Raw genomic sequence first — 18,491 nt, forward strand, 5'->3', positions numbered from 1 at the left:
ATGGACACGACTCGCTTGCAGAGTTTTGTTTCCATAAAACTGCCAGAGTCTTTCAATGTCTTCTTGCAGGTGACCTTGCTCCTGCTCTTGTCCCTTCCTGAGCATGCACCATCTGACACCTCCGGTAAGACAAGGACTGAAGGAAGCGGCGATTGACAGCTTAGATAACTTGTGTTGCTTGGTGTTAACAGCGTGTGTGGGCTCTGCATTCATGGAGGGGGCTCTTCAAAGGGCCATGGAGCTGACTGATGCTGCCTATGCTCACACAAGCGAAAGGTCCGCATGTTGCGTCATGACGACACCCAATAAAAGGTGTTCCTTTTTTTCCAGTCACAATGTGTCCTTTTGTAGGATGGCAAAGTCTCTGTCTGATGGCGCTCTGAGACCGACTGATCTGCTGGCTCACTTCAAACAGACAGCAAGCAGAACCAGGACTCAGATTCGGGCTGCAGAGCTGCTGGACAACACAGTGGAGCTGATCAGAGAAATGGTCTACACTCACACCATGACTCAGCCCAGCACTCATGGTATGCAACCTTTGTTTAGGCGTTATATTATATTGGGTATCATTGTGGTTGTACATTAGTCTTCAACTGCACTGCTTTATACTGTTTCTAGTAATATATTTCTAAAAATAATAGAAAGAATGGAAGGACTGTGTTGAAATACCTTTTTTGTTATAATGATGTTTTTAAGATCTGCTAAGTGAAGCAGAGGTCAAGACTCTACTGAAGGCCACTGGTTGTTTGGATCAGCTGCAAACACCCAACTGTCCTACTGGATGTCTGTCTGAGCGCTACAGGTCCATTACTGCACAATGCAACAACAGGTCAGCGCTTACTTACTTCTACTATACAGCAGTCTTAAAGGCCTACTGAAACTCACTACTACCGACCACGCAGTCTGATAGTTTATATATCAATGATGAAATCTTAACATGGCAATACATGCCAATACGAAAGTGCAATTTTAAATTTTGCGCGAAATATCCTGCTGAAAACGTCTCGGTCTGATGACGTCAGCGCGTGACGTCACGGATTGTGGAGGACATTTTGAGACAGCATGATGGCCAGCTTTTAAGTCGTCTGTTTCATCGCAAAATTCCACAGTATTCTGGACATCTGTGTTGGTGAATCTTTTGCAATTTGTTCAATGAACAATGGAGACAGCAAAGAAGAAAGCTGTAGGAGGGAAGCGGTGTATTGCGGTCGACTTTAGCAACACAAACACGGCCGGTGTTTCATTGTTTACATTCCCGAAAGATGACAGTCAATCTTTACCATTGGCCTGTGGAGAACTGGGACAACAGAGACTCTTACCAGGAGGACTTTGAGTTGGATATGCAGACACAGTACCGTGAGTACGCTTCCAAACATTTGATTGCATGCCCGTACGTGCGTGCCGCTATGTGCATGTCACGTAAATAATTCAATGTATACACCCTGATGATTATCTTGTGTGATGACTGTATTATAATGATAGTATATATGATAGTATATATCTGTATCATGAATCAATTTAAGTGGATCCCGACTTAAACAAGTTGAAAAACTTATTCGGGTGTTACCATTTAGTGGTCAATTGTACGGAATATGTACTTCACTGTGCAACCTACTAATAAAAGTCTCAAAAAGTCTCACGTATGTAACTGTGGGGACTTTGGGGAAATATATGTGCTGTATGAACTTTGGGGAGGTGAACGGTACTTTGGGCTGTGGGATTGAGTGTGTTGTGCAGGTGTGTGAGTTGTATTGGTGGGTTATATGGACGGGAGGGGGGAGGTGTTTGTTATGCGTTATTAATTTGTGGCATATTAAATATAAGCCTGGTTGTGTTGTGGCTAACAGAGTATATATATGTCTAGTGTTTATTTACTGTTTTAGTCATTCCCAGCTGAATATCAGGTCCCACCCGCCTCTCACAGCATCTTCCCTATCTGAATCGCTCCCACTGCCCTCTAGTCCTTCACTCTCACTTTCCTCATCCACAAATCTTTCATCCTCGCTCAAATTAATGGGGAAATCGTCGCTTTCTCGGTCTGAATCGCTCTCGCTGCTGGTGGCTATGATTGCAAACAATGTGCAGATGTGAGGAGCTCCACAACCTGTGACGTCACGCTACTCGTCTGCTACTTCCGGTAGAGGCAAGGCTTTTTTATCAGCGACCAAAAGTTGCGAACTTTATCGTTGATGTTCTCTACTAAATCCTTTCAGCAAAAATATGGCAATAGCGTGAAATGATCAAGTATTACACATAGAATGGACCTGCTATCCCCGTTTAAATAAGAAAATCGCATTTCAGTAGGCCTTTAATTAATTTGTACATTTCAATAGGCCTTTAATTAATTTGTACAATCAGCTCCTTTCTTTCCCTTTTGGGAATCAGCTGTTTGTTGCTACGGTATTAGTCAGTGTGTATTTTTGTCCTCTTGGTTTTTGTTCAGTCGTCTTTGTGTCCTTTAGACATTTGTCCTGTGGTTGGTTTGTTTGTCAATGTGTTATATGAGGATGCAGTAGTGCAAACCCGGTTTTTGCTTAAACTTCAATGGCATTTTTACATCGAATTTCCTTGTATAAAATGTAAAGTGTTCCTCCTTGGTATAGGAAAGAATCATTTGGAATCATTAAAACTGAAAATGCACTGTAAATATCTGGCAGGCACATGAATGTCAATCAACTAAATTGCTTAGGTTCTTTGAGTTGCAGCCGCTTGTTGCTAGGTAGAATTCATATGGCTCCAGTGTCAGCCACACCCACTTGCGTTGTAAGTCTAAGAGACTGTGTGTACAACTGATAACAAGTGCAAAAGTGGCATAGACCATTTCCATCCATCCATTTTCTACCGCTTGTCCCTCTCGGGGTTGGGGGGGCTGGCTGGAGCCTATCCCAGCTGTATTCAGGCGGAAGACGGGGTACACACTGGACAAGTCAACACCTCTTCGCAGGGCATCAGACAGACAACATTCACACTCACATTCACATGCCAGGACCAATTTAGTGTTGCCAATCAACCTATCCCCAGGTGCATGTTTTTGGCGGTGGGAGGAAGCCGGAGTACATGGAGGGAACCCACGCAATCACGGGGAGAACATGCACTCCACACAGAAAGACCTCAAGCCCGGGATTCCAACCCAGGACCTCCTTTTTGTGAGGCACACACACTAACCCATGGTCCACCGTGCAGACCCCCCTATTTAAATGAGGATTTTGCCTGTATAGAGGCTGTCAACATGGAAACACTAATTTCCCTCCACATTTATGGCATCATACAATCAAACCTGTGGCGTTTCGTTATGTTGTTGACATGCAGCACACAAATGTAATGTGTACCACTTTTTCTAGGCTATATTGAAGCTCGATCAAGACAAATGAACCTACTTTGAGCACACTTACATCAGTCCTACTTTTAGTAGGATTGATGTGTCTGGAATGATCCAGATGCAGAAAATTATTGTATTAAAGTTTTTTCACATAGAAGATATGTCCATATGTATAATAAACTAACCCTTGAGAAAAACGCCACCAGACACTAAAACAAATTTGTTTTAATCAGCGCCTTAAATAATCCGGCAGCTATAAAATTACTAAATATCTATACTGAATAGACAATATGTCTAATATTTTTTTTTAAATTTCTGACAGCCTAAATATGATGACATGCACATAGAATATTCTCTCTCTCATTACTCTCTCTCGATCATTGATTTGTGTGTAACTTTTGCACAAACAAAATATAGATGCCGTTTTGGTTTTCATAAGTCACATTGCAAATGCTAAATGATTAGATTTGCAATTCCTCCACCCAGAATTGTGTCCGTTTTGATAATGAGCCTATATTCTATATTTATATGAAGATAAGACACGCTAAATGGATTGTGCTCTCTATATCGATCATTTAAGATTCAAGGAACTATGTCATACCAGCAACATGAGACACATGAGATGGCATGGAATTTTGTACCCAAGGACCTAGATTTAGCCCAATGAGTACCACAAAACGGTAGTACATAATATTTAAAATAGAACAGGATACAAATATAGTAGGTTATAAATAGCATTGACTAACAGCAATAGATTATAAATAGAATACATAGTGATTAGGGGTGTGGGAAAAAATCGATTCGAATTCGAATCGCGATTCTCACGTTGTGCGATTCAGAATCGATTCTCATGTTTTGAAAAATCGATTTATTTATTTATTTTTCAAAAATGTTATTTAGTCATTTTAATTAATCAATCCAACAAAACAATAAACAGCAATACCGTAACAATGCAATCCAATTCCAAAACCAAACCCGACCCAGCAACACTCAGAACTGTGATAAACAGAGCAATTGAGAGGAGACACAAACACGACACAGAACAAACCAAAAGTAGTGAAACAAAAATGAATATTATCAACAACAGTATCAATATTAGTTACAATTTAAACATAGCAGTGATTAAAAATCCCTCATTGACATTATCATTAGACATTTATTAAAAAAAAGAAAAAAAAGAACAATAGTGTCACAGAGGCTTACACTTGCATCGCATCTCATAAGCTTGACAACACACTGTGTCCAATATTTTCACAAAGATAAAATAAGTCATATTTTTGGTTCATTTAATAGTTAAAACAAATTTACATTATTGCAATCAGTTGATAAAACATTGTCCTTTACAATTAAAAAAGCTTTTTACAAAAATCTACGACTCTGCTTGCATGTCCGCAGACTGGGGTAGATCCTGCTGAAATCCTATGTATTGAATAAATAGAGAATCGTTTTGAATCGGGAAAAAAATCGTTTTTGAATCGAGAATCGTGTTGAATTGAAAAAAAAAAAAATCGATTTTGAATCGAATCATGACCCCAAGAATCGATACTGAATCGAATCGTGGGACACCCAAAGATTCACAGCCCTAATTGTGATTCTGAAATTGTTACTTGTTTTTTTTGGCTTCCTCTTCTGCTCAGACAGTATCCCAGATGGGGCTCTGCAAACATTCCATATTCTCGCTGGCTACCTCCAGAGTATGAAGACATGTGGGGGGCGCCAAAAGGCTGGGACCCACACCACACCTACCACAACTTCAGCCTGCCTCCAGTGAGACCCCAGTAGTGGATTCCCACACCCTCCTCATCTCATCCTGTAAATGTCTTCGTCTCTCCTCTTTTTGGTTGTCTGTTGAGGTCCGTCTGGTGTCGCAGGAGGTTTTGTTCACTCACAACGACAACATCTCACTGGACTCCACTCTGTCCCACCTGCTGGTCGAGTGGGGCCAGTGGATAGACCACGACTTGGTGCTGACCCCACAGAGCGCTAGCGCGGCGGCTTTCCGTACCGGAGTAGACTGCACCCGCACTTGCAGCCGGGAAACACCTTGCTTTCCCATTCAGGTGTTTTATTGTCATTCTTTTTGATACAGTTCTTGTATCGAGAGAGCAAATTATCTTAACATGAAGCTTCTACTTAGATCCCACAGTCTGATCCCCGACATGGCACCCAGAGTTGCATGCCTTTCTTCCGCTCTGCTCCAAGCTGCGTGGATAGTGTTCTACTCCATCATCGGCGTGAGCAGCTCAACGCCATCACCTCCTTTGTGGACGCCAGTATGGTGTACGGTAGCTCCGATAGCCAGGCTGCGGCGCTGCGTGACCACTCCTCACCTCTCGGCTCCATGGCCTGCAACTCGCAGCACTCCGATGGGGATTTGGCGTACATGCCCTTCCTGCCACGCCAACAGGCTCACTTGGACCCTTGCGGCCCTCGAGAGCGGTCTATGCCTCAACGCAACAACACATTTTGCTTCCGAGCCGGTGCGTGTGTCGGTTCATGTCCCCTTTGCCTCAACAGTGGCGCTCACAAGTCATGTTTGACAGGTGATTCTAGAGCCAATGAGCACCTGGGCATGGTTGTCCTGCACACACTCTTCCTACGTGAACACAACAGGCTGGTCAAAGAGCTTCACAGACTCAACCCCCACTGGAGTCCCAACACGCTCTACCAAGAAGCCCGAAAGATATTGGGAGCGATCCATCAGGTTTGATCTGACTCTTAAAAGAGCAACTGCACTTTTTTTTTAAATTTTCCCAATTGTTTAACATCATTATGACAGACAAGAACCCATGGCTTTTTTTTTTAGGATCCTAAAGATGATAAAAACGCTTGCAAAATGCGGCTAATGGGAGTCACCATTGTCGCCTTCAAAGCGCTGTAAAACAACTTCAAAACCCTCCATCAACATTTTATATACACAATGCAAGTATAAGTATATATATATATATATATATATATATATATATATACATATACATATATATATATATATATATATATATATATATATATATATATATACATATAAAATGTAGTACCAGACACGCTCAGAACAATATGTAATACAATATTTACCGTATTTTGGTTATTTTTTGCATTACCGGAACTTCTTTCCTAAGCGCATTTATTTCCATTTCCATAGCAGCGCACTTCTGACTTCTGGCAACAAATGTGTGTTCCAACTTCCGGATTCAAACTCATATGTGTTGTAATAAAGGCAGACACGGTAAGAGACAACAAAAACGACTATTTTTGGACAAATTAGGATTTACAACCGTATTTTTTTTAAAGCTGATTATACGGAGGATGAGCTGCTGCTTCGAGAAGCGATAGGCAACATTCCAAATACTGTAGTTGACTTGGCAGACAAATGTTTATATTTAGTGTGTATGTGAATAGACTAACACATATTTATATTATGTGTGACAGTGAATTGACTAACTTGTATTTTATGTGTGTATGTGAATTGACAAGGTGTGAATGGACTGACAATACGTTTAGTGTAAATATGAACAGACATGTTTACACACAGTAACTAAAATACAGTATATCATGTGTGTATGTTAAATGAGATACTGTATGTATATTGGGAATTAGGGTTGTGCGATAAAGACAATCTACAATATAAATTATATTAATTTGGCTGACGATAGAGCTTTTAATACCATCGTTATATCGTGATAATGCATTTGACAGCGATAAGTGATGGCGTCCCCAACATAATATAGCGTGCAGCGGGAGCCAGCGGCTAACGTTCCTCTACAGTGTGAATCCTCGCCTCCGTTGCAGCAAATAAATGTTTTTTACATCTAACATTATCACTGGAGGACGAGCAACAGCTAAACATGCTACACTACAACCCGTAGGAGGATACAAGAAGTCATACTAACCCCTGAATAATATCAATACAAATATCTACAGTAACAATAACAAGTATAATATCAGTTTACCGTCCATACTACAGTGATTAGATTGTAAACAATAACGACATAAAAAATATCAAACTAAGGAAATAATTCCACGGACACAGCAGTACTTTAAGGCAGAAACCAAAGGATTTAAATAAGAGCCAATAGTTGCTTGTTTAGTTATTTTACACGATTCATTGTCATTATTTTGTATTTTGTTATTTTATGTTAAGGCATAAGGAAATTATTTGAATATTTAATAAATAATTGTAATATTTTTGTTATTATAATTGTGATCAAAATTTGAATGTTCAATTATCTTGCAATAATTAATGTATCAGTATCAGCACCCTGTAACTACTTGGTATTGGCTCGATATCCAAATTTGTAGTCACCCAAAACTAATGTAAAGTATCCAAACAAAGAATAGGTGCTCATTACATTATACTTTACCGGTAGTGTACATAGAACCATGTTACAACAAAAAGTAACTAGATATTAACAGTCAAACATGTAATAGATATATATACGAACTACATCCTACAGTGTCTGACTTAACCCTTTGATGCTCTCCAGATCTTAACATGGGAGCACTACCTGCCACGAATCCTCGGAGAGAAGGCCATGTCAATGCACATGCCTCCCTTTGAGAGTTATGACCCTAATGTAGATCCCAGCATAGCCAACGTCTTTGCCACAGCCGCTTTTCGTTTTGCTCACGTTACTGTGCAGCCAGTTGTGTCCAGACTGGGGCCAGGGTATACCTCTAACTCCCAGCATCCCTCACTTCCACTGCATCATTCTCTGTTCGCCTCGTGGAGGGTTGTCCAGGAGGGTAAGCTTTTGCCTCTATCATCAAATCAGGTTGGACTTTTGTGAAGTTTATCGAATAACCTAATGCCGTTTGTTTCTTGGGATTTAATGCTCTCGTTATCATCAGGTGGTATAGACCCTGTGCTACGTGGCCTCTTGTTGTCTCCTGCAAAGCTACAGACACCAGATCAGATGATGGTGGAGGAGCTAACTGAGCATCTATTTCAAGCTCAAGGAGGAATGTCTCTGGACCTCGGGGCCCTCAACCTTCAGAGAGGCCGGGACCACGGCCTACCAGGTACCAGCTTAATCACTGCTTCATTTTACACAGAAGCTATACATAACCATCTTCATCTAATCCCCACCAGGCTACAGTTCATGGCGGGAGTTCTGCGATCTCTCTGTTCCCAATACAACATCTGAGCTTGCAGAAATTCTCGGCAACTCGGCTTTAGCACACAAGTTCCAGCAACTGTACGGGACGCCACACAACATTGATGTGTGGGTGGGGGCCATCTCTGAACCTGCTCTACCCGGAGGCAGAGTGGGACCACTGTTGTCTTGTCTCCTGGCCAGACAGTTCCGAACGCTTAGAGATGGAGACAGGTACAAGCAACAAAATCTCAACTGAAAACTCTTTTTATATACTGCAAGAAAAATGTCTTGTGTGAAGGTTTTGGTGGGAGAAGGAGGGAGTATTCACCAGTTCACAGAGGACACACCTCCACGCCATCTCTCTATCTCGAATCATTTGTGACAACAGCCACATCAGCAACGTGCCCAAAGACCCCTTCTCACGCACAGAGAGCCCTGATGCCATGCAGGCCTGCTCCAGCCCCTTTGTCCCCCACCTCGACCTCAGCCCATGGAAAGAACCACGCTCAGGTGAGAAAGAAACAAATAGAACAAAGACGCAATCTGTCCATCAGATTTTGGTGAACATCGTAACCTTTTCCCAAAGATCCAAAGTGTGGTCCCATTCCCAGAATTCAGTGGGGCTACTCTTTACTGTGTGAATCTGTAATCATCTTTGAGTGTCAGTTTGGCTTCAAGCTGCAAGGTTCTCCATCCATCAGCTGTGACAGTCACAGTCTGCAGTGGAGCCCATCACCTCCAACATGCCAAGGTACAAAAATATTACTGTAAATCACCCTCAACTGAACTAGACTGGGACTGTACTAAAAGTATTTGACTTTTTGTTGCAGATATCAATGAATGTGAACAGCAGATTCCTGTGTGTCCACAAAACGCAGAGTGTCTGAACTTGCCAGGTTCCTTTTCCTGCTCAGGTTGGTTCACAGACTTGCACATCAGTACTTTCTTATACTACGGTTTAAAATCCTCTCTCGAAAACACATGTATGATACTGTGCTATGGGTTGTTTAGCATATAGCCTTTTTTGTTGCAGTCCTACAAGAGTAAAATCTGAGTCAAGATTGTTGCTAACCTTAATGATGTAGAGGTGAACACCGTTGCCGTTTGTGTGCACTGATCCAGAACTTTCTCCAACGTCTGATGTGTCAGTTGTGACTGCGGCCATAGTAGTGATCTGTTGTGTTGCCGGATTACTGATCATCATCAGCTGTTTTCGAAGGTAAGTCACTATAAAAGTACACCAGTCTGAAAGCATTTAAACAATATAATAACAGAAAATGTGTTTCAGGTATTTACCCAGCAAAGAAGATATAGTCTGTGCGGGATGTTGTCAAGGGAAAAGCTAAAAAAACACTTTAAAATAATATGTGAACTAAATGAAGCTTTTATGGTAATGGTAACTTGTAACATGAATGTTGATTTCTAGTTCAACATGAGTATGAAAGGACGAGGTCATGTTGTGTCCTTTGTGCTGTATATTATGTCACCAACCACACTGTACTCAATTATTAACAGAAACAAATGACTTATTGAGGTCAACTGCAAACTGTGTAGAGGACTGAATTTACAAAGGTATTCTCAAGCCGGAAACCAAAGGCTTACTGGCGGGTCTACAATCATTTTCTTTCCATACAGACCCTTTGAGTGGGATGTGGCCTCAAGTGTTTATTCAGTATGCCTGAGTTGAATTCCTTCTTACAAACCTGTGAAACCACTGTGGGTGTGTCTTGTGTTTTACGTTGCTATACACAGGCCAGTCACAGTGTTGACCTGAGGCTTATGGGTCACTTGAAAATAATTACAAAGAACTTTTAGAAAATGTATGGCATATCAGACTTTAATGGAATGTTGTTGACAGTTACCGTCAGTACACTAGGTTTGGAGATCTCAAAGCCCTATAATAAGTGTTTATTGCAATTTTGTACCGAGACATTTCTTCATTTTCAGTTTCAAAATAGAGTTTTCTTGAGTTGACGTTTAAAAATAATACGTAAATTAACAATTCTATACCATAAGGTAAAACAGCCAATTCAAATTGCACAATATGGCCTTGGACTGCATTCATGCTCAGTTGTAAATGGCTCATACAGTACAGTACATATAAAATGTAGTGTTGATTTGAGAAGTACAAAACGTCACTCGTCTGGTTTATTAAAGCGTTTCCAATACATGTCAGTTGCACAGCACAGCTGTGGAGGACGGAACATTTCATCAATTAAATAGGGCGAGCCAACACGAGACTGCAGCTGCTGCTTCTTAACAAGGCATCAAGAACAGGAAGTTCAAGCTTGCAAAATTCCAGACAATGCTGGCTCATGGCACATATTTTCATGGCTGAGTTTGTGTGTTGATTGCACCTTCAGGTAATATTTACAAAGCAACTTGTGGTGTAAGGCAGTACTAAATATTGATGTAAGTCTTTGAGCATAATAAAAACTACTTTTTCCTTCCATTTTCTTCTTGTGACGGGGCATTTTTTCAACTGACCTCCAGCACTAAAGCTGTGATTAATTACCACATTTTAAGCCTGATGTGTTGCGGTTATCTCCTCACGCTGGTCCACTGGGTGCCCTAACCCTGCTCGGTAAGGTAGAAACCCAACTTGGCCACAGTCATTTCTCTTCGGAGACGCATCACCTCCCAGAACATCTGCTGCGCTGGATTCCAGCAACAACACCTTTTGTTAGGTCTGGGTAAAGCAGGAACTGTGAGTTCATGAATTAACTTACCATCGTGTCTGATCAGGCCCTGCTGAATGTAGCGGATATAGGTAAAAAAATTGCACACCGCCGTGATCTGTAAAAGGATTAAATGAGGCCGTGTAAAATGGCAGTAGTAGCAGTGCATAGTGACAAACCTCAGAGAGACACTTACCCGTGCTCGACTTGAGGGGGAGATGTAGTAGTAACTCCCATTGTCGCCAAGTTTAATGCGATGTCTGCACAGTCGTGACACGCCACTTAACGCACATTTTCTAAAAGCAGACCAACATTGATGATTGTTAAAACAACTGCAGCTACAATAATGGTTGCATGCGGTTTCATTTCAGCAAACAATAAACACTCAATTGTGGGCTTTTAGGTAAAAAGGCAGATCCTGGCTGGGAATGATGCAACGTTAGGCAAAAAAAGAAGTGCAAGAAATTCAGTTAGTCTCTGACTGCAATGCTAGCATGGTTAGAGTTTATACACATGCGTCTGTGGCATTTATTGACATATTTGAGCACAAAATGAGCTGTGTCAGCACAAAAGTCATCTTATTCTGCAGTGAACACTATGTGTTAGTGAAAAGTTAAAAATGTTCCCAAGAGGACTTACGTCTCTACTGCTGCCCTACAGCCACTGGAAACACAAGATTTGGAAGTGAGACAGTGATTGGTAAAATGCCTGCTAATTAAAGCTCCCTGGTGGTACAAGTGGTAAAGCAGCAAGAAACCCAGATAACATTGAAACATCTGAAGTCATACAATTCGGAATCTGACCCCAATTTTGAGGGAAATACAAGTAACTTTAACTTTCAGGTTTGCTTATTCTTTGGCTTTTTTCTGACACAGATAGTGTAGTTGTAGTAGTAATTTATTTCGGACATGTTGAAAAAAAGAAAATAAATACAACCATAATAACAATACAGTAAAGTACAGATATAGAAACAAACACTTTACGATCAAAACCCTTAAAAATTAAAACAATACTTAATGATTAGGTTTTTCATACACAAAAAGGAGTGTGATAGGTGAAACTTAATTACTACTATGATATCCCTTATTCATTAATTAACTACCTAGCATTCTTGTCATTATTATCTCTCTATACAACGATTTATTTGTTGGTCATATTTTAATATATTATTAATAATCTTTATCTCACGTATAAACACATTCTTAATTGCTAAGAGAAGATGAATATCCACTGGAAGTTCTACATGTAAAGCAGTAAGATCCAGAGTCACCATGTTTATACATTTAAGTGGTTGACTTGTTTTTCCATTTGTAAAGGATATGTATAGTAGGTTGAAAATGGGGAAGAGTCAGACGCGCTAGGGCTGGGCGATATGGACGAAAAAGTATATCTCGATACATTTTTTTACTTAAACTCGATATTCGATATATATCTCGATATATTTTCCGGGGAAAGTATACATACAAAGATATTCAATTTTGAGCGAGGTTCACTGAAATTGAACTGAATGACAACTGCACTGTAAACAGTCTGTGACACTTTTATTAACCCAGTTAGTCAAGATAGGCATTAACAACACAGAAAATAAACTGTTTAAGTAGCACATAATTACATAACATAAATAAAATACAAAAATATTATTTCTACGTAAACTAAAATAACAACCATCCCATTCATTTTCTACCGCATGTCCTGTTCGGGGTCGCGGGGGGTGCTGGAGCCTATCTCAGCTATAGCTGTGCAAATTATTCAAAATGTATCAAACTCAGATAAAAAATACATTTGCAGGCAGGCACTTTTTAATTCCCAGTCGACGATGTAATGGACTGTCACACACGTACGGATCTGGCCAGCGCCAAGTAAGTGACTTGAATTAATTGTGCGGCTATGATCTTCCTCACTTCGGCATACAGTTTTGGCAGCATTTATCGTGCGAAATGGCAACTTGAGAACAGTTTTGATTTGGGCTTAAATGGTTAACAACTCAAAAGAATGTTTTATCCAGACGCATAGATTTGTCCAAATGTGGCCAAGTAGACGCATTGTGGGTTTCCTAGACGTCGTCTACATCGCTAAAAGAAAAATCTAAAGAAGAGAATCCCTCTGCCATCTTTTCCTCTAGTTGTTTTAATATATAAATCGCCCTCTTGAATATCCCCCTCTTCTCTTCTATGATTCTCTCGCCGTCATTTGGGATGTCTGTTGTGATTTCCCTTCCTGGTTCCATGACCCGCCCTATCTTGCCCTGTCTCTAATGTTTTGCCCTACTCTTAACCAATCGTGACTCATCATAGTAAACAACCAACCGATAATGGATGTTCTTATACGTGCAAGTAGGTCTTGGAAGGAGGAAGGGGAGGGGTTTAATAGCCCTGTCTGGAGTGTTGCGAGGGAGTGGGAAGCAGGGAAAAACAAGGAACACAACAAATAAGTGTTTTTTGGTCATTTCAACGTGAAATAAATTATATTGATATTACAATATTTTCTTAATTCATATCTTGTTTAAAAATATATCGATACTTCTAACAAACTCGATATATCGCCCAGCCCTAAGAAGCACTGTATTACACCTTCGTCTTGTGTCATTTAAGTCAAACTGTTGTATAGTTATGTCTTTAGCAGTGTATTTTGCATAACAGTTAAGCATGTTTAAATGTGACATTGTACATTTAAAAAAGGTTTCATGCTGGTGAACCTTTGACCATTATTTCTCATGGGAAAATTGTTTCAAAAAACAAATTTAGACCGCATTTGACCTCAGAGGTTCCACGTAGAAAAGGAATTCTTCACGTGGCCCCAGCTTAGTAGTGAATGGTGAAAGAACAATATGGTTGTTGTTACAGAGAAAACTCACTTAGGGCCTCCACACCCTATTGCCGAGACTTTCACCATTGGTAACGCTGACAAGGCCACAGGCTCAATAGTCAAAGAGTTGTTTTCCACAGCACTCTGCACAAGCTGGGACAGCTGTGTGAACAGAAGCAGTCACACAGATTACACTTCTATCCATCCATCCATTATTTACAGCTTGTCCTTCTCAGAAAAATGTAAGACAATGGAAGATTCTAACCTCTGAGCGCGTAAAGGAGAGGGAGGGTGTTATTTCCTCTCTGTAGATCCGACTCATGAGGGCAGACGAGCGATCCAGGCTGGGCTTTTCCTTCCACATCAGGAATTCGGCAAAGAGAACTGAATCTATCTGCAGAAAGACAATAATCTCTCACTCATTTAGTCCATCAACACAAAGTGCAGGGTGTTAGGGTCACTTTAGCTCCATCCACAGCCTAAAAACAACAAACCAAGAGGCTCAGCATGATGGAGGGACAAAACTGTTACCTGTCTGCTGTCAGTCCCTAAACAATTCCTCTGCTCCTGACAATAGGAATCAAAGGTCACACTAAAAGACTGACCTGGAAGCAGGCAGAGAATCAAAGAGAGGAGAGCAGGGACATCAGGCTGAGAGACAGACAGAAACAAACAGAAAAAGGAGAAGTTATGACCGAGAAAGGAAAGAAACAAGCTCAGTCCAGTAGCTACAGATGAAAGTTGAGAGAAAAACAGGAAGAACAATGTGTTAGAATAAGAGTTGTTGACACCATTTATTACCTCGCTGTCCTCTTTGACCATAGTCTGAAGAGAAACAGATGATGTTTCGGAACTTCCAGGTGGGGACGGGTAACTGCCGTTCACACTCTTGTTGCGAGTATGACCTGCGATCATTTTATGCGCCCCCCAGGCGACTGGAAGCTGCAGCTGGGTATGCAGCTGGGGATTTGGAGAGGACGGCGTGGACGTCAAGACCAGAGACTTGAGCACTGTCACTTCTGCTTGCAGGACGTCAATCTGATAGCCAATTACGGAAATGTATGAATGAACTGGAGATGACAATGATGCATCCTCCTGGACATTTTATGTATGTTCTCAATCAATCCAACAAGTAAAATAATGAAATGGAGTGTTTTCTACTGAGGAACTTGGTACCTTACAGTTCCACTGTTACGAATAAGACATACTTTTTTTATGTTGAAATCAAACTCAAACTGAGACTCATTATAAAACCAATAATAACTCTACTAAATGTTCATTTTTGCCCTTACTGAAAGTGCTCTAAATATTCTAAAATAGCATAGAAGAACATCACACACCTTGCCCTGAGCCTCCTTCAGTTGTTTCTCTGATGCTGCTTGTTTGACATTTGCTTCACGCACCATCTTGTGAGCTTCCTGATGCAAATATAGAAAACAACTGAAGTTGATTACACATTTAAACCAGCAGTTTTATGTGTACATTTATTAGGCCTGGGCCGATAACAAATTTTGCTTAACGATATATTGACCATGATAAACAATATTATTGCCATTATTTTTTATGAGACCAAATTAACCATTGACGTAATAATAACAACACACAATAATAATGCATGTATATCCTTTCAAATGCAATAAACTTGTATTCCTCGTGTGTTTTAACATTATAATTGGAATGACAATGTTTAAATCTTCAAGTTAAATAAAACAAACAAATAATAATAATTAAATATATTTTGTCTGTTAGCAGAATTTTGCACTTGAATAATAATTACAACCAAAAGCAATAAAATATCCTCAAAATATATTCTCAAATATACACAACCATACCATCACAATAAATAAAATAGCTCAATAAAGTATTGACAAACAAAGGGGCACTTCAATATTGGACACACAGGCCAGACCTATTCAATTGGCGGCTTTCATTTGGCCCACTGAACATCACCCACATATAAAACCATTCAAACTAGGGTTGATCATGTCTGCAATACTCGCCACCCCGCAAGGGGCAACAGCGAGGCATGTGTCACAATGAAGCAGCAGTGGCGTGCAGAGAAGAAGATTACTCTTCAACTCTGAAAAAAAATCTAAATAAATAGCAAAAATTTGAATTTTAACATTCGACTGGACAACAAAGTATGAATGTTCTACCTCGAGCAAGTGGTGGAGTGATTGTTTCCTGGCGGACTTTTTAAGCAATGGACTCATTGATCCAGACAGGCAGCAACACTGGTAGAAATCCCAGCGTGTAAGCTTCATCACGAAACTTGGATAAACATTTGTAAGTAGATATTGTGCATAAAGATATTTAGTTTGTTTTTTATTGCAATTGCTGACTTTGTCTTTTGTATTTGTGGTCTTTTTGTTTTTTTGTCTGAAAGTAACTTTGGGCGATCAGAGCTCGTTAAAAACATGTATCGCTAAATTTGACCAGTAGGTGGTGATAACGCTAGACCTTAAGTGTACTGTTTGGTGTGTTTGTTGTGTAATTTCTATATGTGTAAACATTTGTAGTTAATCGGGCCCTTCGTGACCTTCGATACCTCAGGTGGTACTGCATCAAAAAGCGACATCAGTGTGTAAAGGATATCACCACATGGGCTCAGGAACACTTCAGAAAACCACAGTCAGTAACTACAGTTCGTCGCTACATCTGTAAGTGCAAGTTAAAACTCCACTATGCAAAGCGAAAGCCATTTATCAACAACACCCAGAAACGCTGTCGGCTTCTAAGATGGACTGATGCAAGGTGGAAAAGTGTTCGGTGATCTGACAAGTCCACATTTCAAATCGTTTTTGGAAACTGTGGACATCGTGTCCTCCGGACCAAAGAGGAAAAGAACCATCCGGACCAGCATCTGTGATGGTATGGGGGTGTATTAGTGCCCAAGGCCTGTGTAACTTACACCTCTGTGAAGGCACCATTAATGCTGAAAGGTACATAGAGGTTTTGGAGCAACATATGTTGCCATCCAAGCAACGTCTTTTTCCATGGACACCCCTGCTTATTTCAGCAAGACAATACCAAGCCACATTCTGCACGTGTTTCAACTGCGTGGCTTCGTAGTCACGGGTACTTGACTGGTCTGCCTGTAGTCCAGACCTGTCTCCCATTGAAAATGTGTGGTGCATTATGAAGCGTAAAATAAGACAACGAAGACCCCGAACTGTTGAACAACATGTACATCAAGCAAGAATGGGAAAGAATTCCACCTGAAAAGTTTCAAAAATTAGTCTCTTTAGTTCCCAAACGTTTCCTAAGTGTTGTTGAAAGGAAAGGCCATGTAACACAGTAGCAAAAATGCCCCTGTGCCAACTTTTTTGCAATGTGTTGCTGCCATTAAATTCTAAGTTAATGATTATTTGCAAAACCAAATTTAGTTTCTCAGTTCAAACATTAAATAACTTGTCTTTGCAGTGTACTCAATTGAATATAAGTTGAACATTATTTGCAAACCATTGTATTCTGTTTTTATTTGCGATTTACACAACGTGCCAACTTCACTGGTTTTAGATTCTGTAGATTACGAATGAAGAACACCAACAAGACATGACAACATGACAGCACGACAGCACTTTCAAAAATCCTAGTTTTAGAACAGTATTAAATGGCAACATGTCTTTGGCGATATACTTAACCACACTGAGCGGACACTATTTTGCATTGTTTTGTTTACAATGACCTGGCTTGTTCACCAAAGCCGAAGTGAGTCCGGACTGTCGGGTGTTGTGTTTCAAGTGGGCGTGCAGGTTTTGTAGTTGCGCACATTCGGCAAACTGGCTTCTTGTTCCAAAGGTTTCAAATTAAATATTCCCACATTTGTGCAGTGACATTTGGTTTAGTGATGATTTTTTCCATGTTAGCTACTACATGATTACTAGTTGCACTGTACTATGATAGCGGGCCAGCTGCCCGCGTCGCTGCACAGTGAAAGACGCTTAATGAAGACAAGATAATTCACCCTCTTATTTTCATTCCACTATGGCACAAACGCTCATAGCCGCTAAAAGCGACAAAAGGCATAATTGCTCTTGAAGCATGCACATAGTGATTTATCAACGCTGGAAAACTTAAATGTTATCGTCGGTTAATTGACTTATCAGATATCGGCCCAAGCCTAACATTTACCTCCTTACATTGTTAAATTAATTTAGCTTAATGAAGTTGCTGACCTCAAACAGACTGGCAGTCAGTTCCTCCAGCTCTTGTTCCAGCTGATTCCTGACCTGAGACAGACGCTCACACTCCTTATCTTTGAGTTTCAGTTCCTGGAAAGAGAAGAGACGAGAATTCAATAGAACTACACTGAACACTGTAACCTACTTTTTACCCCCATGTAACACAATACAGTGCGTATTATATAGATTACAACACCCTCTTTGCAGCATCCAGTTGTTCGCGGAGGATCTCCGAGCCCTTTTCACGAATTTCTTTCCCTCGGATTTCCAGCGAAGAGCTACGCAGGCTGGAGTCGATATCATGGTCTAGTCCTGATGAGGGCTCACCTTTGCCTTTTCCCCCCAACCTGGGCTCTGGCTCTGGATCCAGATCTACCAACCTTAACATGATCACAAGCATGTTCACCGT

At 40.6% G+C, this 18,491-nt stretch overlaps 2 protein-coding genes across 6 annotated transcripts in view; one reads left to right on the forward strand and one right to left on the reverse strand.

The window, feature by feature from the left end:
* On the forward strand, positions 1 to 10,867 carry epx (eosinophil peroxidase). The gene is given in 16 exon segments (XM_072914021.1): positions 1 to 124; positions 192 to 276; positions 352 to 527; positions 697 to 829; positions 4,957 to 5,086; positions 5,173 to 5,452; positions 5,455 to 5,799; positions 5,863 to 6,023; positions 7,804 to 8,062; positions 8,168 to 8,338; positions 8,409 to 8,646; positions 8,714 to 8,925; positions 9,002 to 9,166; positions 9,246 to 9,329; positions 9,538 to 9,634; positions 9,704 to 10,867. Coding segments are annotated over 16 exon segments (2,718 nt in total). The 3' UTR covers positions 9,762 to 10,867.
* rab3il1 (RAB3A interacting protein (rabin3)-like 1) overlaps positions 10,533 to 18,491 on the reverse strand; it is a 22,474-nt gene continuing 14,515 nt past the window's right edge. For all 5 annotated transcript variants that reach the window (XM_061969641.2, XM_061969642.2, XM_061969643.2 and 2 more), the window contains 10 exons: positions 18,279 to 18,462; positions 18,077 to 18,172; positions 15,239 to 15,316; positions 14,700 to 14,936; positions 14,164 to 14,292; positions 13,948 to 14,060; positions 11,733 to 11,756; positions 11,290 to 11,389; positions 11,145 to 11,211; positions 10,533 to 11,072 (listed from right to left, as the gene is read on the reverse strand). In XM_061969641.2, the coding sequence (XP_061825625.2) occupies positions 10,987 to 11,072; positions 11,145 to 11,211; positions 11,290 to 11,389; positions 11,733 to 11,756; positions 13,948 to 14,060; positions 14,164 to 14,292; positions 14,700 to 14,936; positions 15,239 to 15,316; positions 18,077 to 18,172; positions 18,279 to 18,462 (1,114 nt within the window). In that variant the 3' untranslated portion in view covers positions 10,533 to 10,986. The remainder of the gene's footprint in view (positions 11,073 to 11,144; positions 11,212 to 11,289; positions 11,390 to 11,732; positions 11,757 to 13,947; positions 14,061 to 14,163; positions 14,293 to 14,699; positions 14,937 to 15,238; positions 15,317 to 18,076; positions 18,173 to 18,278; positions 18,463 to 18,491) is intronic.

Source organism: Nerophis lumbriciformis, linkage group LG10, assembly GCF_033978685.3.
Source record: "Nerophis lumbriciformis linkage group LG10, RoL_Nlum_v2.1, whole genome shotgun sequence".
In the NCBI taxonomy this organism is placed as follows: domain Eukaryota; kingdom Metazoa; phylum Chordata; class Actinopteri; order Syngnathiformes; family Syngnathidae; genus Nerophis; species Nerophis lumbriciformis.